A 25,226-nucleotide genomic window follows, 5' to 3' on the forward strand; every position below is an offset into this window, starting at 1 on the left:
GTGTGTGTGTGTGTGTGTGTGTGTGTGTGTGTGTGTGTAGAGCCTATTGTGCGCGCGCCTCCCTGACGCTCAGCCCATAGAGCTTGTTGTTCAGAGCAGCCGGAGAATCAGACCAAAGAGAAAGTGAGACTTTTGTGTTTGTCTCGCCTCAGTTCCCATTTTTTGCTGTGAAACCGTTCAGTTTTGGGACAGTTGGGTTCCCTGTCTGGACGCGCAGACCTGGTTATGGATTTACCACTGACGAGACGAGACATGCCGTCTAGCCATCTACCAAAGTTTTGATTCATGTCATCGTTGATTCTCGCCTCCTCCCGAGGACAGAGCTGAACTTTTGTCGCAGCTTTTCCGTTTTATTTTTTTTATTCTTTTTGCGGCACCCGGAGGAGGAAGTCGAGTGAGGAACAACTGGAGACGAACATCTCGCTGATTTCTTTCCTTCCACGTCTCTCATGGGGTAGGTCGTTTTGTAGCAGCTGTGCGATTTATTCTAACATGTGCTGCAGCAGCCGAACAAAAGGATCTCCGCTGCGCTTCACGTCCTTATGCAACAAAACCTGCCTGCCTAAAAAAAAAAAAAAAGTTTTATCTCTAACTTCTCAGAATTTTTTTTTTTATCTCTCAGTAGTGAACGAGCAACAGGAAAGTCCACAATCGAGATGTTAAAAATTCTCCAAAAGTGCACAGTGACTCGCTCAGGCAGGCACCAAAACTCCCACATTTTCGGGACTGGGCTGCACTTTTAGCCCCCCAGAACGCAGGAGAAAACGTCGCTGCTGCGGTTAATAATTGCGCGTAATTCTTAATCCTGGTGCGCCTTTATGCACGCCACGGTGCCATGTTAATTATCAACACACTGGGCAATAAGTGTCCATCATGCAGGGCGGGGGGAGGGGGGCTGCTGCTGCATCATTTCTAGACAGTAAACTATAGTTTTTGTTAGGGTGTTGGACCCCCCCCCCCCCCCACACACACACACACACACACACGATCCCAGATCCTTGGAGCCGTTGCGCAGCCTGCTGTGCCACCCCCGCCACTTTCCACCCAGCTCTGACCCCTCCGATGTGTTGTTGGGGCTTGTTCATCCGTCACTCTAAAGAAGGCATTGTACTGAAAGGATGTATTAATAAGACAATAGGCTCCATTATCCCCCTGTGTACAGGAGTTAATCTCATGAGGCACCTCAACGCTCCTCCTGTTCTGTTAACAGAACAGCTCGTTACAGTTTGCACATATGTTTTTTTTTTATTATAATGCAGTGAGTTTTATTCTGTTCACATGATTTGCCCCAATAAGTGTTTTTCCTTATAACATCTTCCAGTTTGTCTATAGAGAAGGAAGCGCAGGTGTCAGTTCTCCAGAAGCTGTCCTGGGAGAATCCTCAAGTCACGGTGTGATAAGATGATAAGTTAGTGGAACTCCAGTCTATTGCTGAGATAAATGCCCCCATCCGTCATCCTCTGTCATGTGCTCGGCCCAACTCTCTGCTTGGTGTGGTGTTCATTAACAGACTGTCTGAAACTGCCCAGGCTTGTGTTATCTCAATTCCCAGCTGTGGTAACAAGAAAAAAAAAACTGCAGATGTTTATAAACCTTGATGAATTAAAACTAGTAAACAACTTACTGCGATAACATCAAGAAATGGGGGTTAGGCGGAAGCGTAGAGTTTGGATAAGACTATCATGCGTTGAAGGGCCTGTCAACAGATCCATTGATGCTTGTGCTGTGCAAAGGGAAACATACTTCAGTCACTCCATGGACACAGGCTTTTCCTCCAGTAAGACCAGTTGGAGATACGATGTGGGCCACCAGTGCTTTAGGTTTGCATGCAACCAGAACGACACCTGCCACCTGAGCAGGCCGACTTCTGTCAGGCTTGTTCACCTCCCCCCATCACCATCTCCTGCCTTGGTGCAAACCATCAGGGTGCTGTGACCACAGACTTAAAGCAGACTTAAAGCTCTTCTTTAAGAAACACTAATGCCTTAAAAGTGCAGAAATATTGACCTAGACCACCAACCCATTACCTCATAAGTTCAGTGTTTGTTTGCTGCTGGCCCAGCTCACAGCCCACTCTCCGCTGCTGTAACTTGAACCTCCTYAATGGGGACTGCAATGGGGTAGCGTGAGAAATGAAGACAAACAGATGAGCTGGATAAATAAATAGACTTGTAAGTGCATGGAGGGCTAAATAAATTATTGGCATTTCAGTGGTGGGAACTATATCTGTGGGACTTTTAAAAATAAAATCTTGGATCACTGTGGGGGGATGAAGGCAGGAACGAGTGATGGGTGGGTGTTGGCGGTCCCTGAGGTTCACGTTTCAGCTCAGGCCTGAGAGCGGCCCGTTTATAGGAAGCAGTTTCCTTGGGGAGACCAGCTTCTCTTTTGTTGTCTGTGCTTACTACTTTATGGAGTCTGATCAGAGGAGTCTGCAGCCGTAGGCACCTTGTCTGTACCTGTTCAAATGAAACTAGTAAAAGGTCAATACATTTAGACATACAGGTTAGAAGCAACGAAAGATAACATGAGAGCAAACCTATGTTTTTAGATTATTTTATGGGGGATGGGGGTCAGTCTTTGATTTTAATAGTAATCTACTATCTGGGTTTTATTTGTTCAGAGACCTTGCGTGGTACTCTGCAGAAAAACACTTTTCTTGGGTGCGGCAGCTGGAGCAAAATAAACGCCTTCTGTTCGCAAGCTGCTGAAATGCAAGTCACAACACACAGCTGACAGCATGTAGCATTCTGAATCACAGCCAGGAGCTGGGAGTGTCTCAAATCAAAGGAATAAATATGGCCAACTTTGCTTTCTTTCTGCCCCATTTCGTAAACAGCACAGGAAAAAAAAAACAAAAGGATGCACTCTCTTAGACCTGGCAGGTAGACGGAATAGAAATGCACTACCATTTCTTTCCTTCTGTCTTTTCTTTTTAAAACCACCTTTCCGKGTTGTAAAGGTTCAGCTCTGATTATTGCATAAACATTTACATAAACTGATATTTGATGAGGGGGGAAAGTGCCTTTAGCTATTTTAAGAAGGTGTTTTATAGCGTGAAACAACCCATTAGCGTTTAAGTCTTAGCTTACATTCCTTTTCCACTTGAAGCCCTTGGACAAACCATGAGACCCCCCATGACCAGGCATTGATGCTTGTAGCAGCATGCCAGGATTTCCTAACGCATTTTAGCGTGAGGATAACACCAGCCTCCTCCTCCTCACATTTCAGGCTTGAATTAGCATAACTTCCAAAAGGCTGCCAAGTAGAAGCATATGTATGTGTTTAAAAAAGTTTAATTTGACTGACATTTTTTGTGTGTATAACATCATTATACAACTTGGAGAGACAAGGAAAAGTAGATTGAATACAGGGTTTCTGGTTTCTACTGCGGCTTTGGATGTGATCTGTGGTACTTTGCAACCACTGTTTAGGTTGTGCAGTGATTTATAATCTGGATGGGAGCGACTTCAAACTGTCTGCTCGAGCACAAGGCTTAATCAGTGCGGTCGTGTTGCGGCTTCCCGTTTTCCGGTCATTTCCAGAGCTAACTTGTGAGCAATCCCCGAGCAGGTACACGTAAAGGCCCATGCTACTTTTTGGAGAGCTTGTCGTTTTATCTTTGCTGTTGGAAGTCTTTGTTTTCCAGTCAGCTTTGTTTATGCAGCTGGAAAACTCAACGAGACCACTTGAAAAACCCCACCTCCTGAGACCCAGAAATATGCAGGAGACAGATTTCTTGGATTTTGAGTTGTCTCATTTGGCCAGAAAAAGAGCCTGCTGAAGCCATTCGTTTTATTTGGAACTTTAGGGTTTACTCTGTCTCGTCCTCTGGAGCTCTTTAAAGTCATTAGATTTCAAATTTTCTGAATGACTGACAGACTTTAAAAATACAACCAGCTGATGGCACGTTGTCTTAGATACAGCTAYTGTAGGCACTTATGCAGAAAAGGCTTTGGCTTAAATCTTTCAAAGCTTAAAGACACGATGAACCTAAACAGCAGCCACAAGCCGGGTTATAATAGAGGTCAGACAGCTTGCCTGAAACAGACAGATTTAGTGGAAGTGGGTGCTGTTTGTAAAACTGACAGATGCTCAAGTACATCCACAACACATTAACTGTCATACAGTCAAAGTCAAAGCCTTTGTATTCCTCAAAAAGTTACATAGCAACATTAGTCATACATTAGTCATTTTTACAACGTAAGTGATATCAAATCAAAACTCAACCAAGGCTGTGTGCTACACAAAAAGATACACTCTTTTTTTTTATCAAGTTTTTATCTTGTGTAAAATTTCCAAGAAATACAGCTGGTGTGGTGATCCTCTAACAGCATATATTTAGTCTTAGTCATAGCTGACAGTCATAATCAGAGACATACATGTCATAGTTTACGGTCTCTCTGTTCTTATGCAAATATTATTCAGTTCAAAAAATGGTTTCAGGAAATAAATAGAAGCTACACACTGTAAACCATAAAATAAAACTTAAAAAAGGGTAAACAAAGTAGTCAGCTAAATCTCCGAAAAACCACAAGTCATGTGGTTGACCCACGTTAGGTGGAACTGAACTAGCATAGACTCTCAGAAAAGAGAGTGGAAATATAACACTGAAGCTACTCTTAAAAGCAGTAGAAATAAAATAAAAATAGTAAAGGACAAGTAAAACAGTGGACAAGAATAAATATCAGGTATAAAGCAGAGTGGTGGAGCACCTTAAAGATAGAACTCCACATTCTGTCAAACATGTGGCTTTCGTAAAATTTCTGCTCAACCGCTAAGTTGACCATTTCCTCGTGTCTACTTTAACACTTTTACTTTTTACTCAACAAATCTGAGCATAAATACGCACCAGTACATCCAAATCATGGACTTCTTTATACCAAATAGCTCTTTCAAGAACGTTGCCATTGTTTTGAAAGATAAATAAATGCATGGTGTAGTTGGCATCTCTTTGCTCATCTCTTTGTTACACTTGTTACACAGATTTTTAGCTCACAATTTAACTATCAGTATAAGAAAAAACAATGTATTTGCTTTCTTACATAATATAATATAATATAATATAATATAATATAATATAATATAATATCCCCAGGGAACCATGTTTTTTTTAATATAAAAACAGATCTGTGTTTAATGGATGTGTTTGCCGGTGGAGTCTAATGTTGTTTTTCTGCAATGGATCATAAAAAATGAAAGGTTTCATCAAGTCATCAATGTATTAGAGGGTACTATGATAGAGGCAACCCATGGTTATAGTGTACTTGCAGATTTTATCATTTTTCTTTGTGTAATGATTTCCATGTTCTTCCCCTCTTTTTTGATTTTACATGTTTCTCTGGGATTGTTGAGATGTTCAGACGTCTGTAAATCATAGCAGCATCAGTCCCATCAATTCTCCTGAGAACCCCTAAAATATTCCGTCCTCAGAACCATTTGTGGGGTTTTGTCTYGTCGTGCAACAAATGAGTTCTCCCACGGTGTCCTCACGATCTCCTAGCAAAGTAGGAGAACCTGAGAATGGGTGTAGCTCAAGGTCTGAAACTGAGTTGAATAGGAACCAGGAGTCTTGACAAAAGATGTCTTGAAAAAAAAATCTTAAAACCCATTCATTAGGAGAGGTTTCACTCTAAAGATGAGAACTTGGGAAAGTGTGACTGGGGCAGAGCAGGTGAAACTCGAATCAAGCATAGTTTAGCCACAGATAGGGCTGGGCGGTATGACCTCAAATTCATATCACGGTTTAAATTGAATCCCTTCACTGTAACGGTATATATCGCAGTAGAAAATTATAAAAAGTAAAGATAATATAATTTTTAGAGCATTTTTTTGCAGAAAACTGTCATCTTAATCAAACCCAGCATTATTGCTTTAATATCTACCTGCTATATGAGCTTCTGCCTGCTGAACTTAGCAGCTGCTCTGCTGTGCGCTCATTTTCATCATCAGAGCAGAAGCCGACTTTACTTTAGCAAGATGGATTTAAAAAGACTGAACGAACGTCCACGTCTTTTTTAAAATCATGTGGATAACAATACGTGAAAAACAATTTCCTTCTCTGACAATTGGGTATGAAAAACTATGGTTGTTAAAAGCTTCGCTCTGCGCGATGTGCAGCGAGAGGAGAGGAAAGGGAGGAAATGATCCCGCGACACGACGTAACTTTTCTACAGCGGGTGGGGGAAATTTTGAGGATTTATTCTCTCTATACGTGTTTTAAAACGTTTGAATTTCTTCATTATATTTCAAACTCCTGCTCAGTTGTCTCTGCACTCGCAGCCATGCTGACACAGGTGCAATGACGTAATGACGATAGGATGGTAGAGGGTAAATTTCTACCGTAGGCCAATTTCATACAGTTTCTACCATCTACCGCATATACCGCGCAGCCCTAGACACAGACGTCACTTTTTTAATGTAGGACTCTCACGCCTGACGTTGTTGTTGTTGGTTTGTTATTTGTGTGTCACATATAAAAAAAAAACATGAGCTAAAGTGCAGAAATAGTGGTGTGAACATTTTGGACACCACTGTTCAAAGCAGTTTGTGGTTGACGTGATCTTTTTTTCCCACGTGAACCCTGACAAATTCACAGCCGAGCTTTTAACATGACATCTACCTTCCTGTTTGTGGCAAATAAAATTTTGCAAGTACAAAAAAATCTTTTTGCTATGTTGGTGTTTGCGCAGTTAAATACTGGAATGGCATCTTTACCAGCAAGTTATAAGAACATGTCTCCAAATGTGTGCTAAATAAATCTATCTTGATGTGCATTTAATCACCTCTTGTGGTCCCATCTTTTGATCTCTGTGGTGAAGTTTAAATTTTCAAGGCGAGGAGACGGGTCTTTGGCATTAAGATGATGCAACTCTGAATGACAGATTAGCATGAAAGTGAAGTACGCAAAACAGAGTAATGTGGAGACTCAAATTTGGAAATGAGACTTTAAGTTGACAGAAATGGTTCAACGGTGACCGTAATCCAGTTTAGTGCCTCTCTGGAGGCACCTCTGTAGATTCCCCCCACCCCCATTGGGTAGCGCGAACAACGTAGGGGGTGGAAGTGGTAAAGCGGGTTATGGTTCTTGAGGCTATACGATGCCCTTCTTTACGCAGCTCTTTGTTTTTATCTCCTCTCACGGTCACTCTTAGAACCCAAAAGCATTCAAAAGGCTGCTCTCAACGAAGCCTTGGAAAGCATCAGAGAATAATAAATATTACCATTAAACAAAGAATAAAAAAAAACAGGTTTCAGCTCCAGCCAGAACAGCAGACAGACTGGAACCCTCAAAAGAGACTGTGCCCAAACTGTCACGTAGTTTGACGAGTGAAAGGGTAATCCCTAATTATAAGATGAACCCCCCCGCCCCCAATGTATTGGGGACACTGACTCCCCTCGTGTCTTGCAGTCTTAGTGAATAYGTGTAATGGCAAAACAAAGAGAATGCAAAGTTTGCTTTTTGGAGTTAAAGTTTAAAAGCTATGAAAGCACAAGAAGGAACTGTTTAATCTGTTGTTAAAAAAACGGAAGGACTTTGTCTTTTGCCTCCGATCTAAAGCCACGACGCAGCTATGACAGTGAGACAAAATGAAATTTATACTTCTCTACTCAAGTTAAAAGAGGATGTGATTTACGGACACTATACAGTTTAAGTTACAGGCTGTTTTTTGATGGGTTTTTTCAGTGCTGAAGTACTTCGAGCTGAGTTCCTCTCTCAAAGCTAAAACCTATGAGATGTTGCATGGACACCCATCTCATGTTTTGCTTTTTTCTTCTGCTTTGATGATACAAGTTCCAAGCTTCTTGATTACGCTTGTTCATACCTTGATATCTGCTTTAACACTATATGTTTTTTTTTTTACTTTCTTCCTCTTGTCATATGTTCTTTGTGCAGTACAGGAAATGTTGAGAACCTGTCAGACTTTCTGTCTTCGCTGCTCTGACTTGTATGGCCCTCTGTAGAGACAGGCGAGTGAGAGAGAGAGAGAGAGAGACCATACGACGCGACTGCTTTACACTTAGAGCTCAACTATTTAAGAAGTAGTCTTTTAGTGCCGTTCGAGGTGTGAATATCTCACAATAGTTAGCCGTCTTTGAGCAATTTCTACTCTAGGTAAGAACAATATACTTTCTGCTTTTCAGGAGGAGGTTCAGATGGTTGTGTTTTTACCTCAAACATGTGTGTGTTGTTCTCACTGTTGTCATTTCAACATCAGTTTGATGCAGCCTGGCGTGTAAACAGAAACGAGCATGATGGCTCAAGATAGGCAAAGTGAAACACACACATTTGCCAACTGTGTGCATCGTCTCACGGTCATTTGAAGGGGCAAATGATAGTGCTGTATTGTCACAGCAGACACCTAAATTCACCCCCCGGTTAGAAAGAGACTGGAAACACCAGGGCATTTTCCCAGTAATTGACTGTGAAGATCAATAATGTTGCTTATGTAAAAAGATATTACACAGAGAGGCCCGGGGCTCAGTGATGGATAACGCTACAGAAAGATGCTGCAGCTTCATGCCAACAGCCACATCACTTTCCTTTGTTTTTGACTTGTGGATCACTGTTGCATAAAGCTGTTCAATATTTGAAAGAAGCCTGCCTCAAGGGGTTTTATGTGTGTTTGTGTGTGTGTACTGGCTCATGACGACCCATGCGAGCACTGACCTCCAACTGTACAAACAAGAACGCATGTGCCATTCGTCACTGATTAAATGAAGGAATCTAAGTTTGAAAAAGACGTGCAAACAGAGTCAGGCCTCTATCGCACAGTTGAGTCACTTCCTTTGAAAACTTGTGGGAGTAGTGGTGAAACTTTGTGGTGGTAAAAGTTGTTCTGCTCACCTTGTATCTGACATGTCAACGCTCGTTTGGGGAAACATTGCTGGCTACTGTGCTTGCTGTATGGAATTTTACCCTTTTACCTTACAGTCATATGTGCATAGTTTTAGGTGGATTTCACAAAAAAGGGGCAAAACAGAAGAGGGAATTAGGGTTACCGTACATAAAGACAACGGAAAAACAAAGACGTTGGTTCATGCACTTAACAGATAAGATCAACTTTATTATTAATAGCGGAGAAAATGAGAACACATCTCAGTATTAGAAACTATCCGTGTGTTGGGGATGAATGACTTTATCTGTTTGTTAGAAGACAGATTCTGTCTTTTCTAGGAGAAAAATGAAACGGCAATAAATGACTTACATTAGTAAAGCRATATCAGTATCTGTAAAAGTGACTGAGTTATAGCCAACATTATAATTTTAAGGTTGCCTTTGGCAGCAGACATCCTTATTCCGATTAACTCGAAAAAGTAATCAGCTGTAGATGTACATCCAATGATTACTTTCCGCAAGTTCCATTAAGATTTATGTAGTGGTCCATTAGATAATTCAACGCATTCTCACTCCCCCCGCGTCAACATATTGACGCTTGGTCAGGTAGCCTTTTGCGTCCAGTTTTGACGCGCCGGGTACGTGTGTCAGTTTTTTACGAGATGAGGCGGAGGAGGACGGGCGCGTTGTTCTATTTTTTACAAGAGTAGGAAATGCGCAAAACTAACCATCCCAGACCCTAAATTTTACTTTTATTAGCCCTATACAGCCTATCCTTGACCACAGTACCTAAAATTAACCATTAACCTTGATCCCTCATATTAACCGTTTTTTTTTATTTAGAGAATGTGCAAGAATTAACCATCCCAGACCCTAAATTTAACCTACATTAGCTATATACAGCCTATCCCTGGCCCCAGTTTCTCAAATTAACCATTAATCCTGATCCCTCATGTTAACCTCAGACCCCTGACCCAAAGACCCCTTAGTGACGCAACCCGGAAAAGCAGCGGGGGGCAAGGACGGACGCGCGGGGGGTACCCGACGCGTCAAAACTGGACTCAGACGGTCCCTGACCAAGCATCAATATGTTGACGAGTCCGACGTGAGAATGTGTTAGATAATTGGGTACAGACAGACACAGATGCAGGAAAAAACACAGCTGTCCATTTTTGCCTTTCAGCAGCAGGTGATGATAATTTTAAGAAAGAAAACATGCATTCCTTTTTTTTAATTATTTTAAGCTGCAGACTTTGACAGAGGTTGGGTTGTTGCCATAACAGTGGGTTGCGTGCAGACAGGATTTGGGCAGATGGCTAAAGATATATGCCAAGTCTTCTTCCAATCACAGACTGCACAGTATGTCACGATCAACACTTCTAAGTAAAGCTACAAGGTAAAAAAAAACAAACRATAAAAAAACATTTAAATGCAAACAAGATCATTTGCAAACATAAACTGTACAAATTTGAACTTGGTTTCTCCTTTTTCAAATGGTGAAGACCGTGAGCTCAGAGAAGGAAGTGTGACGATGCTGTTGTTGTAGGAGTTTCACACCCAGAGAAAGTGGAGCCAGATTTAAGTCTAGATTGACAGATAATTGGGTGTTTTTTCTTTGGTCTTTGGTGGGCAGACACACTGCTAATTAGGGCTTATCAGGTGTTTCTTTAAAAAAAAACACCTGAGGCTTTTGTGCACCTTTTAGTCCCACAATGAATGAGAGCGCTCTGGGATTTCAAGCGTGCAAGAGTCGACTGTAAACATACAAATGTGCAAAAATCTGTGCAGGAAAACTTGTACGCAACAGCGGTTTTGTTTTCTTCGTCAGCACATGTGGTTGTCAGAGTAGGAGTAACTGAAGCACAAATCTGGTGACATCTGTGCATGGGAATATGCACCACAATTCTATCTTTGCGTCTCTTCTCACATAATAATACATGTTAAGATTTAGGTGTTAAAAATATTTTCTTTTTAGACAGGATATCCTGTCTCACTTTTTTTCTCTCTTTTTGGCGTCTTCCTGTCGCTTGATTTCTACTCGTTTGTCCACACTTGGTTCTTTTATCGCCACCAATAAACTTCTTAGAGCTTAGCTGTGAATGTCAGACAGGATATTGAGCTATTTTTCTGTCGCCGTTTTACACCTTCACCTGTATAACAGAGCAAGAGGCACCAGTGGAACCTACTGCAGAGAGCCTGTCACAGACAAAAAAAAAAAACAACAACCTTTTTTCCAACTTATATCACTTTAAAACAAYTACACAACTGCAGTGTACCTCACAACCACTTTAGCTGCAACAAGACAAATGAAAAAGTAACAGCATGATCATTTCCCTTTTTTTTAAAGTTGTTGTAAACTACTACTTTCAAACTATCCATGCAATACAAATGTGCATGCAGTTTGTTTAAATGTAGCAACAATAAATGCTGAGTTGTRAGTTCCATCTGCACTTTTCTCTAGAAAAATCACAACCTGGTTTCTGTTCCTTTGTATTTGTTGAGAATAAGGAGCCATTGGTTTTCTTTGCAAAGCAAACTTTCTGACCAAGTGTTTTGTCTACAGTGGAAGTGTGACGGAGGTGTCTGGGTCAAATGCGGGGCAAATCTTTGACAAAGGGTTGAGTGTGTGAGTGTGTGTGTGTGTGTGTGGGGGGGGGGTTGCATTGCAGAAAGTTTGCATTGCAGCTGACCAATCGTCATGGAAGCACGTGAAAAGCACATGGCAGGTAGAAGGGCTGGGCTCCTATGAGACATTGTTGTAGGCAAACCAGCCAGTCCGGTTTCACATATGCAGCAAAATCCCTTGATGACAGAYGCTAAAAGACTCCCTGGTGACAAGAGGGTGACAGAGGGGAAGAAAGCTGTTCAGAGCTGAGGGGGTTAAAAAAAGAAGAAGAAGAAGCACAAGATGAAACGAGAAGTCTGTTTCTCATCGCAGACACAGGACTGTGGATATAAGGAGACTTTCCATGAGTAAAACCATTATTCTTCAATAATGTGAGTTAATGCAATTACCCCGGTGCAGCTCTCACATGTGCTTAAGCTCAAGCCTCCTATTTGTGTCTATTAATGGGTCTGAAAGGGGGCGAAAGACAGGCATCCTGAGACGGCAGCTCGATAAGGGAGTGCTCAACTGCAACTTTATTTCTGCTGTGATACAGCTCAGCAGCCAAATGGAAGCGTGCCGCCTCATTATTAAGACTGAAGGCCACTGCTATCCACTCTGAAGGAGGCTATTGTTCCTGCCGGAGGAAACAGTGCGCTGGTGTTTACTGGCAGCTGGATGCTCAACCTGCACGTGTGCAAGAAAAGTTAGTCAAAATCAGCTTTGTGGGCGAACAAATACACCGTATTTTCCTGCACATGTGGAAAAACTCTGGCGAGTTTGCGTTACGTGTGTGCTGTCGCAGATTCCTGCTTTTGTGTCCAGATGCCGTTCCACATGCCTGATTTCTGTCCGCCTTTGTTGCGTTCCATCTTTATCTTTTAGGTTAGGTTTTGACTCAAAGCCCAGCAGAGTAGCGAAAAGCCCAGTTTCCGTTCATTTATTTAGCTTGGGTTTGTTGGAGTCGTCCGGGCCGGTGAAGACAAGCAGGCAGTGGAAGCATCAGTCTTGAATTAGTTTAGGAGCTTGTCTGCAGAGGGATCGTGTTGCTTTTTTGTCAGGTATAAAGCACCAGCTTCARCTCTAATGAGATTACCAGAGCCTGCCTTAAACTTGTTTTGCTCAGTCCTAAAGTGTCAATCCTTTTTTATTTTTTAATCATGTCGAGCCTGTAAGTCCATCTCATTCTTTAGAGAACGATTATTGAAATAAAATAAAAATACCCACGCTGATGCAACGTCAGTTTGATTGAACTTTCATCATGACAGAACTAGCGTGACTGTTTTCTGTGTACAGCAGCAATGCAAAAGTGTGCAGTGATACTGTATGCTATGATCAAGTCTTAACAGGCTTYCTCCTACTGAAGCCCCCACTTCTTCCTCTCGGGTATCCGTTTGATTTTTTGCTGCAAGCTTTTTCTCACTTAGCTGGAAGTGGGTGGTAGGGCAGGTCGGGGCGAAACGGTCTTGCTGATCAACAAGCTATGCTGACGTTTCAAGAAGTAGCTCATTGGAGTGGAATGGTTGGCTCCACACAACAATGCAGTGTGTTGATAGCCGAGTGCTCGGACAGGGTTACTGGAATGTCCCCCTCTGGACCTTTTGTCTCGCAGAGTCTTCATTCTTTTACCTGGAGACGATGTTTGCTTTAGCAGGTTCACTATTAAAAAAAAAAAAAAAAAAAACAAGGTGGTGGTGGTGGGGAGTTAATTTTGCATTTTATCTTGATGTGCAATGCAAATCCTAAATTTTATTGGAGTATGTTTCTGATAATTTATGGCACGTTTGTGGGTTTTGCATCTGGGATGTTGCAAATGTGCACACACACAGTGAGTACAGCTTACACTAAGAAGTGTGAACGAGAAGCCTTTCATTTGTGCATTTTTGTTCAAATTTCTGTTTTGATTCAGAAGGCGTTTTTTTTTTGGTGATTTTTTTTTACATTTTTATTTAGTTTGATAATTTTGTGCAAAATGAGAAATACATGATTTGGTCTTATATTTAATTAATTACACTAGAAAGAAAACATTTGTAATAAAAGCCTAGGATTCCTTGAAAGAATGCATATCACCACTGTCTTTCATGTCAGAGTTTTAGACTAACAAGTTGTGCTCATAGGGCTGCACAATATATCGAAAATTCATTGTCATCGTGATAACCGCCTGTGCAATATGCATATCGTAACAACTGCATAAACTGCAATAAATGGTTGGCTCAAAAGTTTGCATTTTTGAGTTTTGTCACTCAGACAGAAGTTTAAAGTATTTCACCAAATAGAGCTATGTATTTGGCCAAATTATTTTTTTGTTTTTTTTTTGCTCTGAATCCAAAGCAGAAAGACATAAAGTACATAATTATGTATTTGGTATTTGTTCATTCATCGCAAATCATATCGTCATCGCAATWTTAAGCACCAATATTGCACATTGCAGTGTTTTTCTACTATCTTGCAGCCCTATAACATCATGTGCGATCTCATGTAACATCATGAGGTGTCATGCTTAGACTGTGTGTTGGGAATGACTCTCAGCTACTACCACATAATATTTTAGCACAATACTGTATCCATAAAACTGACTAAATCATGGCCATATTTTTGTATTTTCTAATATCAGCTGGCTGTGTTGACCAACTTGAATCAAGTTGGCTCCAAAGGTTAATCAGTTGTAGAACAATCAATTACAATTTCCTGAAGATTTCATTAAAATCCATCCAATGGTTTGAGATTTTCTGCAAACAGACACGAGCAAAGACGTTTGCTTTTGCCTTTTGACGGGAAGCAATAACAAAAAAAACTTGACTTTGATTTATTTTTAAGAACAGTGTTTTCTCTGTCAGTAACCCAGGCCTTCTCTCTGTTTTTGTTGTTTCTGCAGGTGACCCCACAAGCCGCTCCTGAGACGTGACTGTGGGACAGGCAGTTTCCCTCCCAGTCCGTTTGTTGCCCTAAAGGCAAAATTTAATGGCAATAGGCACTTTGGACAACTCTGCAGTGCAAATGAATCCTTGCTGTAAAACCACTGGGCTCTGCCACCCAGTCACCATGAAGAGCAAGTATTCCCAGTACTACAACAGGAATTTGATCACTCACCACTATGCAAACGCCAAAAACATGAGCGTTGTGAACATAACCGATTTGATCGAGAGCAAGGAACAATTCAGCACTCTCAACATTTTCTTCATCATTATCTGCACTGTCATCATCCTTGAGAATCTTCTAGTCCTGATTGCAGTCTGGCGCAACAAGAAGTTCCATTCAGCCATGTTTTTCTTCATCGGRAACTTGGCGTTCTCCGACTTGCTGGCAGGCTCCGCCTACATAGCTAATATATTCCTGTCAGGGCCAATGACTATAAAACTGGTGCCTGTGCAGTGGTTCATCAGAGAGGGSACAGTGTTCATCGCTCTGTCGGCRTCGGTCTTCAGCCTGTTGGCGATCGCTATCGAGCGCTACATTGCTATCACTAAGGTCAAGGTGTACGGCTCCACCAAGACGTGCCGCATGTTCCTCCTGATTGGMGCCTGCTGGGTCACCTCCATTCTGCTCGGAGGACTTCCCATCATCGGCTGGAACTGCATCTGCAACCTGCCCGACTGCTCGGCCGTCCTGCCGCTCTACTCCAAGAAGTACATCGTCTTTGTGGTCACCGTTTTCACCCTCATACTGTTCTCTATTGTCATCCTCTACGTGAGGATCTATTTGATCGTGAGCTCCAGCCACCAGGAGGCAACTAACTCACAAGCATACGCACTTTTGAAAACAGTCACGATAGTGCTGGGCGTCTTCATCGTCTGCTGGCTGCCTGCTTTCACGATCCTGCTCCTGGATTCGTCCTGCACCATGCAGCTGTGCCCTGTCCTCTCCAAGGCGCAGGTGTTTTTCAGCTTTGCCACTCTGAACTCGGCTCTTAACCCGGTGATCTACATGCTGCGCAGCAAGGAAATGAGACGGGAGTTCCTGCGCGTGCTGTGCTGCTGGGGCGTGCTGCAAAGCGGGCGGCCGTCCGAACGCTGTTGGGTCCCTCTGAAGAGCTCCAGCTCTCTGGAACACTGCACCATCAAACAYGAACACCAGATGATTCCCATCATGCAAACTTGTGTCTGATGTGCTTCAAACACATTACAGGGCTTTWGTTTTAGTTTTTTTTAAAGAGCCTTTACAATCAAGTAAAGAGGCCACAATGGGATGGGCCKATGTTAAACGAGTAACAAGCGCTTCCTGGGACTGAGAGCTGTGACAGGAATGTCTGTCGGGACACGTCATGTGATGCAGACGTTACAATCTTAACTGTGTGACCTTACAATCAGCATTCTTTGGATTCATTGTTCAGTTGTGAAATGCATGAAAAACAGGACGACGTTCCAATTTTGGTGTTTTAAGAAATGTGAAAAGAAAAGCTTTGGTTTTGGTACCTTTTTATCAAAGAATACAGAGCTCGCCATTTTATGTATATACCTACCATGTGTTTGTTTTCTATCTGAACATGTAAATCCTCATTCAAGGCCAAAAACTGAAGCATGATTTTTGTTTTAAATTCTGTTAAGTTTGGGACTTTCGTCAGCAGTGTCAATGCAAAGACTGCAAAGTTGCACTTTGTAGATTATTCAGTTATTCGTTAAAACGCATCACTTTTCTTTCCAGTGACCAACATGTACAACAACCACTTGTTCTTTACGGAACGATGAGCACTCTACGGTACAGAAACCAAATTAGTGAGTGGTCCCTTAGCATTACAAGGGCTATATATTCCCTATATTACCTTGCTTGACTCCAGTTAAAATAATCACAATGAAAGTACATAATATGCTTCATTTAATGCATGACATTCTAACGCATTTGTACGCGCTAATGTGTTTGATATTTATTCCAGCTCCAGCTTCTATTACTAACCACCCTCCATCCCATTTGTCTACATAACCCGTCTGTCTTTGCTTTTACTATTGTCTTTAATATTTAAATAGTTTCCTTTGAGGAAGGCCAAATTGGAAAGCACATTTCAGAAAGCGAGTTGGCACTCATGGATTTTACCCTGGGACAAGCTCTCCAGCGATTTTGACTAATAGAACCAATGCCCTGACAGTGTTGTAGCAACTTAGCAGCAAATGTGCCAACTTGTTTTATGTCTTCCTCTTAGAGAGAGAGAGAGAGAGAAAAAAAAGGCTGAATGTATGAATGAAGTGTTTTGGGGCACGTGCTCCATTATCGACAGTATTACTAATCATAATTTTGATTCATTACCAAGTCACTGATGAGCAGAGAGTGGGGGGTGAACAAGTCACTCTCACTGTGAACGGTTTATTGCACCAAGAACACAAATTAAATTGTGAGCATCTTAGTTTGTTTTGCTGGCCGTATGCTTTGTGCAACTCAAAGCGTAAACCCATCTCATCTTTCCGAAGGCCCCCCCCACACACACACACACACACACTCACCTCCTCTACAAAACAGAAGATCCGGTTTCACATGTGCACACGAGGGGGGTGCCCTCCTGGGAGAACAGCTTTTTTATTCTCTGACATCCTACAGCGTGGAACTTCCGTCAACTGTAGGAAGTCCTGTTTTGTTTTTTTTTTTTGTTTTTTTTTTGCCCGGTTCCTGTTATTCAGAGTTACACTAACCGTCTTCCTGTAGACACCTGGTTAAAACTCCTCTCTCCGTTAGTCGGCCCAATATTAACTTTAACATGTAGACAGCCAAGTAGAAATTGTGAAAAGCACTTTGGCAGCTTCAGATGTTTTCTTCCCCCAGTTGTTTTTTTTTTTTTACCCCTTTTTTGGGTGGAAAGGTGTTTTAAACTGTGTACCTGAACTGTTATGATAAATATATGAAAAACCTATGTATGTCTGTATTGTTGTACAGTATGTATGATGTTGTGTTGTATGAGTTGTATTGTGTGCAATAGCTTTGTGTGTCTTGTAGCACGCTGCCTGTGTTAAATTGGTACAATCTTAAACACTAATTGAGGTACATAAACATTTTTGTTAACTGCATTCCAGTTTTATAAAAATAAATGAAAATACCTAAATGAATGTTGTGTTTATGTTTTATTTTAAGGTGCGTAATAATAATAATATAAAAAGACATTATGCAGCTGTTATTTTCGGCATGTCCAGAGATGTCCTGTTGTTGTGCCGAGATCTGCTAAGCGTTCAAAAAGCCGTGTTAAATCTGAACATGCTCTAACAAGGGCAGAGAAACACTAGCTCCAACATGAAAGCCTGTGCGTGCAGCTTTGGTGTGGGCATTAATCATGGCTTTCTTACCYAATAAAATTATTCAGTTGCTTGAAGGCTACAGCAAGACAGGGCAACGATGGGAAACTGGGCAGAGCAACGGGAGGATGAAACGGGGGTGTGGTGCCTTAAGCTGTCTGTTAGTCAGWGGAAAGCATTACAAAAGGCCCCCTGGAGGCATTTATGGGTGACGGGGGGGAACTTGAGCTAGGGGGAGAGGCTGCCTTAYACTGACCTTGGGAGAGTTGGGTCTGTTTCCTGTCAGACATCCAGAATTCCTGGGTGGGAACACTGGCTGAAGAAGTCTCAGGAGGCTGCGCTGCTGGGAAATCTGCCAAGTCTTCTCTGCACTCTGCAGGATATTCCACTAGATTCAGAAACCTGCAAGTGGGGTTATATGCACAAAACATTTAACTCGTCACATAAAAAATATCCAGAATTCATCATATACAGAACAATATTTAGATAAAATGTTAGCAGATTCCATGAAGCCGTAATAAGTCACAGCCAATGACCTCAGCTAAATTAAGAATGTAAGCATAGCACATTTGTATATACATTCTGTATAAAAGTTTTAAATGACCCATCGTTTATTTATGGTTTGCTTTCAGTAGGCTTCTTCCTTAGAATCTTACTTAGAAGTCTTGATCATTAGTTATTCAGACCTTCTGAAGTATTTTTTTTTGCTGCTTTATTTTTAGAAGATTTAACAAGAAAACTACCTTCAGCAGATCAACTTCTACAGCGGGTAAAACAAGTATTGAACACGTCACCGTTTTTCTCAGTAACTATATTACTAGAGGTGCTAATGACATGAAATTTTCACCAGATGTCGGTAACAACCCAAGTGATCCATACATACAAAGTAATCAAACCATAAATGTCCAGAAATGAAGTTATTTGTAATAATGTGGAATGGCACAGGGAAAAWGTATTGAACACRTTTACTGAAATTTATCTAATACTTTGTACAAAAGCCTTTGTTGTCAATGACAGCTTCAAGACGCCTCCTGTATGGAGAAACTAGTGGCATGCATTGCTCAGGTGTGATTTTGGCCCATTCTTCCACAAACAGTCTTCAAATCTTGAAGGTTTCGTGGACCTCTTCTATGAACTCTGATCTTTAGTTCTTTCCATAGATTTTCTGTTGGATTCAGGTCAGGTGATTGGCTGGGCCATTCCAGCAGCTTTAGTTTCTTTCTCTGAAACCAACTGAGAGTTTCCTTGGCTTTGTGTTTGGGCTCATTGTCTTGCTGAAATGTCCAGCCACGTTTCATCTTCATCATCCTGGTAGATGGAAGCAGATTTTTATCAAGAATGTCTCTGTACATTTTCCCATTCATCCTTCCTTCAATTATTTGAAGTTTGCCAGTACCATATGCTGAAAAACAGCCCCACACCATGATGTTCCCACCTCCAAACTTCACTGTTTGTATGGTGTTTTTTGGGCTGATGTGCAGTGCCATTTGACCTCCAAACATGATGTGTATTCTGGCATCCAAACAGTTCAATGTTGGTCTCATCTGACCAGACTATATTCTCCCAGTATTACACAGGCTTGTTTAAATGTTGTGCAGCAAACTTTAAAGGAGCTTCAACATGCTGTTTCATCAGCAGTGGAGTCTTGTGTGGTGAGCGTGCATACAGGCCATGGTGGTTCAGTGCATTACTTATTGTTTTCTTTGAAACAAWCGTACCTGCTAATTCCAGGTCTTTCTGAAGCTCTCCACAAGTGGTCCTTGGCTCTTGGACAACTCTTCTGATAATTCTTTTCACTCCTCTGTCAGAAATCTTGTGAGGAGCACCTGGTCGTGGTCGGTTTATGATGAAATAATGTTCTTTCCACTTCTGAATTATGGCCCCAACAGTGCTCACTGGAACCTTCAGAAGTTTAGACATTCTTCTGTAACCGATGCCATCATTATGCTTTGCAACAATAAGGTTGTGAAGGTCTTGAGAGAGCTCTTTACTTTTACCCACCATCAGATGGTTCTTGTGTGATACCTGGCCATCATTTGGGACTGAACCAGCTGATATTAACTTGCACCGACAAGGGGCAGGCTTGCTTTCTAATTACTGAGAGAGTTCAGCTGGTGTCTTGGCTTTCCATGCCTTTTTACACCTCCCTTTCTTCATGTGTTCAATACTTTTTCCCTGTGCCATTCCACATTATTAATAACTTCATTTCTGGACATTTATGGTTTGATTTCTTTGTATGTACGGATCACTTGGGTTGTTACCGACATCTGCTGAAAATTTCATGTCATTAGCACCTCTAGTAATTTAGTTACTCAGAAAAATGTTGACGTGTTCAATACTTATTTTACCCGCTGTAAGTGTCATCTCTTTTAAAAACAGGTAAGGATATGTCACGAGACCTGAGACATGCGTCATCTGTCAGTTGATCATGCATGACAAGTTTTCAGCTAATAGCTCTTTGGAAATTCATCCTATCAGTGTAGGAATACTATTTTGTGTCTATTACTTTGTGTTATCAAATGTGTTTTTAATAAATTTGACTAAAGAATAGGGGRAAAAWKKTTKKKGMMAAMYKKTWRRAMMAARRRSCMAAAAAATACAAATTGMGACTGCTATTTTGTTAGAGTTCAAGAGTCATGTTATCCTTAAATGATCTGTAGACCAGAGTTAAATATGTAAGCAAACAAGTACTATTACATTGTAAATGATTAAGTACTAGACTGAAAATAAATGAAAAAAAAAATTGTCAGCTCTGAAAGAAGACAAGAAGTAGGGGTGGTTTAACATTTTTTGCACTGTGTGACAAAAAGAGGTTTCTGTCATCAAAAATAACTTGAAGACAGTTTTCACTTCAGCATTTAGTTTCTTATGATTGCTTACATACTATTCCCCACAATTAGCAAAACTTTATACTCAAGTAGCAAAACATCCCATTTATTTATGTGCTTACTAGACAGCTCGCTTATTGTATGAGGAATTGAAACATGCTAAAAATGGTTTAGGTTGAATCATAGTTATATGGATTTAACATATCAGTTAATAAACAAAAGTGTTCAATTTTGTAAAAGGTCAGGGGTGTTTTGGGGCTAACTGTTTTGAACAAAAAAGGGCAAGGTTTAAAAAATATAATGATATACTGTCATCTTGTGGTGAAATAAGCAAATAGCTGTCCGTGTTTGAAGGATGTATTTGGATGTAATTTAAAACAGTGTTTTGAAAATCCATGTACTGTTTAAACCATAGATATCATAAAGTTACTGTGGTTTAAACTATAACTTCTTAGACATAAAAAATAAGGCAGACAGCTAACAACCCCTAGCTTGAATCTAAATTTTATATTACAATAAACGCTTTATTTGTTACTTACCGGCTGTTTATTACATAAAAGGGATAAACTGTTCGTATTAAAATAATTTAATATTTTATACGGTTAAATTAAATGGACTGAAGCTAAATTGTACAGCAGTTTTGGTATATATCATAAACATTCATTTTACTTCCGGCTGGTCAGTGGACTGTACCAAGTGAGAAACAAAAGGGGGTGGATCCAGTTCCCTGTTAATCCTCGCAAACATATATATGTGGAACTAAAACAAACCTATAGCTTTAATTGTACTTAAAATAACATATATGATATAGAATTGTATTTTAACAGTGTTTACAAATTTAGAATGAAGTTTACGGTTTTTTCCACAGAGAGTGTTTAACCCGCGGATGTGTAAAGTGGTAGAATCCACAACACCCGGGTTTCCGCGCGAAAAGACGGCCTGCGCGCCCGAACTGCATGTAGCATCCCCTTCAAGAAGCAACACAGCTCTGCCAGGCACCGTGGAGCCGTGCTGTGGTGAATGACGGCGGCCTACAGTGGTCTTTTAGCAGTGTTTTAAAGCAGTTTCAACGTTTGTGTCTTACGCTTTTAATTAGCCGTGATAAGATGCCATCCAGAACGTCCCTCTCTCTGCCAGACGACGTCAGGAAAAGGTTAGTAAAGCTAATATCTGTCAAATGAGTCACAACAACACCGTTCAAAATGCATTCCCTGAACCGTATCATTCGACTTTCACTGACGGGAGTTAACACGATCACAAGTTCACCTTGTGTTTGAACTAGCAGCTACAGCTAGCGTTAGCTTGTTGCCACTTAATAATTAGGCTCTAAATCACAATAAACCTGCTAACATCGTTAGCTTGAGAATCGATGGAGCAGAGTGGGAGATTTGGCGCCACTCGGGAAGTTTCCTGCGTTTCTTTTTTCTGCTCGCTCTGACAGGAAAAGGCTCTGCTACGGTTTTAACAATCGATCAACGTGCTCCTCGGAGACCTGACGTGTCTACAAGCTGACATTATGTGTTGTGTTTGTAGGTTGGAAATGCTGGACGAGGATGGGTCTTCAGAGGAGGTGAGTAAAATATGCACATAACCAACTGAAAATCTGCTGCTATTCAGCTGTTTAAAATAAAGATGATAGGAATCGAAATGATCTTTCGATCACATTAGTTTTTCCCATATTCATATCCGCTTTTAAACATGCTAACAGAAAATAAAAACCAATGCAATGGAGGCTAAAACTAGTTAGGTTTTACAGTTATTTTTCTGATTTGAAATATTATAAAAGAAACTGAATGATCTGCTTACTATATCTTGAAGAAATGCACCTCACTTGTTGCCTTTTTTGCCACAGTGTTGAACTAAGATCTGATTGTGGTCTTTGAATAATGCCCTATGTTGCTCTCCGAGAGTTTCATTAAAATCCATCCAGTGGTGTATAAGATATTTTGCTAACAAACACATTCAAATACTAATACGTTAAAACGTTTTCTGGACTTAACTGGCGTTTTTAAGTAATCTTATTAATCTTAGTGTGCTGGTATCTGTCAACAAAACACTTAACAGTAAAAAGAAATCATATTTTCAAGCTTGTGTATTTAAAAATTTTGTAGTTTTGTCTTCTTTTTTTTTTTTAATCAGGGAAAACTACTAACAAGCCCATATTATTTTAGGACCAAGTGAAGGAGAAGCTCAAGTTGGTGCAGGGCTTCCTGCAAGATGATGCTCAGGACCAACTGACCAGCCTTGAAGAAAAAATGAAAAAGTCTGAGATCTCAAAGGTTGGTGAATCTTATCTATGTAATTGTTAAGCACATGACTCAACTTTTAACACGCGACCTGTGATGTCTCCTTTGTGCTTTTTCTTTAGGAGGCCTACATATCAAAAGTGAAAGCCTTGCTGGGTAAAGAGCTTCACCTGGAAAACGGCTCGTGTGCTGAYGGAGCGGAGCAGAACGGAAAGGCAAACGGCTTCGCTAACGGCTCGCATGAAGACAAAGGACGTGAAGATGGCGGCGTTGTCATGGACACGCAGGAAGAAGAAGAAGCAGTCAAGTCGCCACCTGCTTCCAAAGGGAAGGCTGGACGAAAGAGCAAAGGAAGCACGGACACAAAGAGTGAGTCTGAGCCTTGTTTTATATTCATATATTTACTTTGTATTCCTAAAGAATCAGWAGGTTACGGTGGCTTCCTTGGCTTTTTCCAGAGTCACCAGCCAGTTCCAGGATTACGAGAAACAACGGGAAACAGCCGACCATCTTATCAATGTTCTCTAAAGTGTGAGTATTAGTTTGATTGTCTGTATCGTATTAAGTGTCAAAGCAAATGATCTGAAACCTATTTCGCAGTCAAAAGCGCAAGTCTGACGAACTGAACGAAGAAACGATCAACGGAACAAATGAATTAAAGAAAGAAGACACRGAAGAGGTGAAGTTTTACCCGTCAGATTTGTGTAACTATTTAGGCGGGTTGTGTGGGGTTAATAACATTTGGCCATTTGTTGCAGTCTCGTGAGGAGAAGCGCCTCAAAGTGGATTCAGATGAAAAGTGAGTAATTCACCCTTTAAAATAATCGATTATCTTTGGTTGAATGGGCTTTATTTTACTTTTTTTTCCCTTTTTTTGTACAGACCTGCCCCTGAGGAGTTAAAGACTGAACCGATTAAGCCAGTGTCTACTGCAAAGGTAWTAAAGATTTTTATTCAGCGTGGCTTTAAAGGTTTACGCTGACAGAAGTGGGTGGGTGACGCTGACACAATCCCAATTTGTGTTTCCTCCCGCAGACACCACCCCCCAAGTGTCCCGACTGCAGACAGTACTTGGATGACTCTGATCTGAAGTTCTTTCAAGGAGATCCTGATAATGCTGTGAGACGTCCTCTAATATAGTGAAATAAAGTGTCGCGAAGTTACCGTTTCACCCGTGCTCATCGTATACGTGTATTTGTTTGCGCATTTAGCTCGAGGAGCCAGAGATGTTGACGGACGAGCGTCTGTCTCTGTTTGAYTCGAACGAAGATGGRTTTGAAAGCTACGACAATCTGCCTCAGCACAGGATCACAAACTTCAGGTGTGTTTATGTGTCTGGATGTTGTGTAATATGTAAAGAAGTTTAAAATGGGCAGGAGTTCATCAATCTGCCAAAACAACTGCATCTAACTCAACAGTACATTGGGAGGACTGAATATGCTACACACTCGTACTGCGTTCTGTTGCGAATAAAATATGGGTTTATGAAAATTTCCAATCCGTGCATTCTGAGTTGTTTTCARCGTTTTTCTCGTGTCTTGCAGTGTTTATGACAAGCGTGGCCATCTTTGTCCTTTCGACAATGGGCTGATCGAGAAGAACGTGGAGCTGTACTTCAGCTGTGTTGTTAAACCCATTTATGATGATAATCCGTGCTTGGAGGGTACGACAGCTTTCATGTCAAAAGAAACAAAATGTTTATATCGCCCTTTTTTTGTTTGTTTTTCCTCTACTAAAAAACTTGTTTTTATCTTCTTAGGTGGTGTTTTTGCCAAAAAGCTTGGCCCAATCAATGCCTGGTGGATCACAGGTTTTGATGGAGGAGAGAAGGCTTTAATTGGTTTCACAACATGTAAGCAGTGCTATTTATTTGAACTACTCAAATATATCATTTTAAATATGCGGCATCTTATTTTAAATTTTTAATTCCAGCTTTTGCCGACTACATCTTGATGCAGCCCAGTGAGGAGTACGCTCCCATCTTTGCGCTCATGCAGGAGAAAATCTACATGAGCAAGATTGTGGTGGAGTTCCTCCAGAAAAACCCCGACGCCTCTTATGAGGACCTCCTCAACAAAATCGAGGTGAGTTCATTTGATCAGTTTTTTTTTTTTTTTTGTAATTGTTTAAACATTAGCGTTATTGTTCTAGATCAGAGATTCTTAACCCATGGGCCGTGGCCCAATTGTGGGCCGCGAGCACCACCGTGAAGGCCTCAAAAGAACAACGGTTTTTAACTTTGGGCCGCAGAGGGCCGTGTGACCGCATTGATTTTGAGTAAGGTGCAATACACTTTCTCACCACTAGTAGTGGCAGTGAGCCACTCAGTTGTTTAACAACTTTTTTAATATGTAGAAGAAGAACCGTAGAAACCTGCCGAGAATGGAAACATATTTTAAATGAAAAGTAGAAGCGAAAAAGAAAGTAACTCGTCAAAAAAACACCAAAGTTTGTCACTAAAATGAAGTGAAGCTTCTGTTTTTACAATGCAATATT

At 41.0% G+C, this 25,226-nt stretch overlaps 2 protein-coding genes across 3 annotated transcripts in view; both read left to right on the top strand.

Annotated features, from left to right (window-relative positions):
• Window positions 1–28: 28 nt before the first annotated feature.
• On the top strand, window positions 29–17,473 carry s1pr2 (sphingosine-1-phosphate receptor 2). The gene is made up of 2 exons (XM_014024469.1): window positions 29–454; window positions 14,320–17,473. Exon 2 carries the CDS (start codon window positions 14,406–14,408, stop codon window positions 15,546–15,548), a length of 1,143 nt encoding a protein of 380 aa, XP_013879923.1. The 5' UTR covers window positions 29–454; window positions 14,320–14,405; the 3' UTR covers window positions 15,549–17,473.
• A 3,946-nt stretch (window positions 17,474–21,419) lies between these two features.
• The window catches only part of dnmt1 (DNA (cytosine-5-)-methyltransferase 1), a 12,086-nt gene continuing 8,279 nt past the window's right edge, over window positions 21,420–25,226 (top strand). Inside the window, exons 1-13 of one of the 2 annotated variants that reach the window (XM_014024480.1) lie at window positions 21,420–21,637; window positions 22,018–22,054; window positions 22,656–22,763; window positions 22,853–23,099; window positions 23,189–23,261; window positions 23,331–23,409; window positions 23,489–23,529; window positions 23,613–23,667; window positions 23,766–23,849; window positions 23,942–24,051; window positions 24,275–24,393; window positions 24,490–24,582; window positions 24,663–24,814. In XM_014024480.1, coding sequence (XP_013879934.1) covers window positions 21,591–21,637; window positions 22,018–22,054; window positions 22,656–22,763; window positions 22,853–23,099; window positions 23,189–23,261; window positions 23,331–23,409; window positions 23,489–23,529; window positions 23,613–23,667; window positions 23,766–23,849; window positions 23,942–24,051; window positions 24,275–24,393; window positions 24,490–24,582; window positions 24,663–24,814 — 1,245 coding nt within the window. In that variant the 5' untranslated portion in view covers window positions 21,420–21,590. The remainder of the gene's footprint in view (window positions 21,638–22,017; window positions 22,055–22,655; window positions 22,764–22,852; window positions 23,100–23,188; window positions 23,262–23,330; window positions 23,410–23,488; window positions 23,530–23,612; window positions 23,668–23,765; window positions 23,850–23,941; window positions 24,052–24,274; window positions 24,394–24,489; window positions 24,583–24,662; window positions 24,815–25,226) is intronic. The other variant, XM_014024488.1, reaches the window with a different exon arrangement.

Source organism: Austrofundulus limnaeus, unplaced genomic scaffold (genome assembly GCF_001266775.1).
Source record: "Austrofundulus limnaeus strain Quisiro unplaced genomic scaffold, Austrofundulus_limnaeus-1.0 Scaffold4, whole genome shotgun sequence".
Classification (NCBI taxonomy): domain Eukaryota; kingdom Metazoa; phylum Chordata; class Actinopteri; order Cyprinodontiformes; family Rivulidae; genus Austrofundulus; species Austrofundulus limnaeus.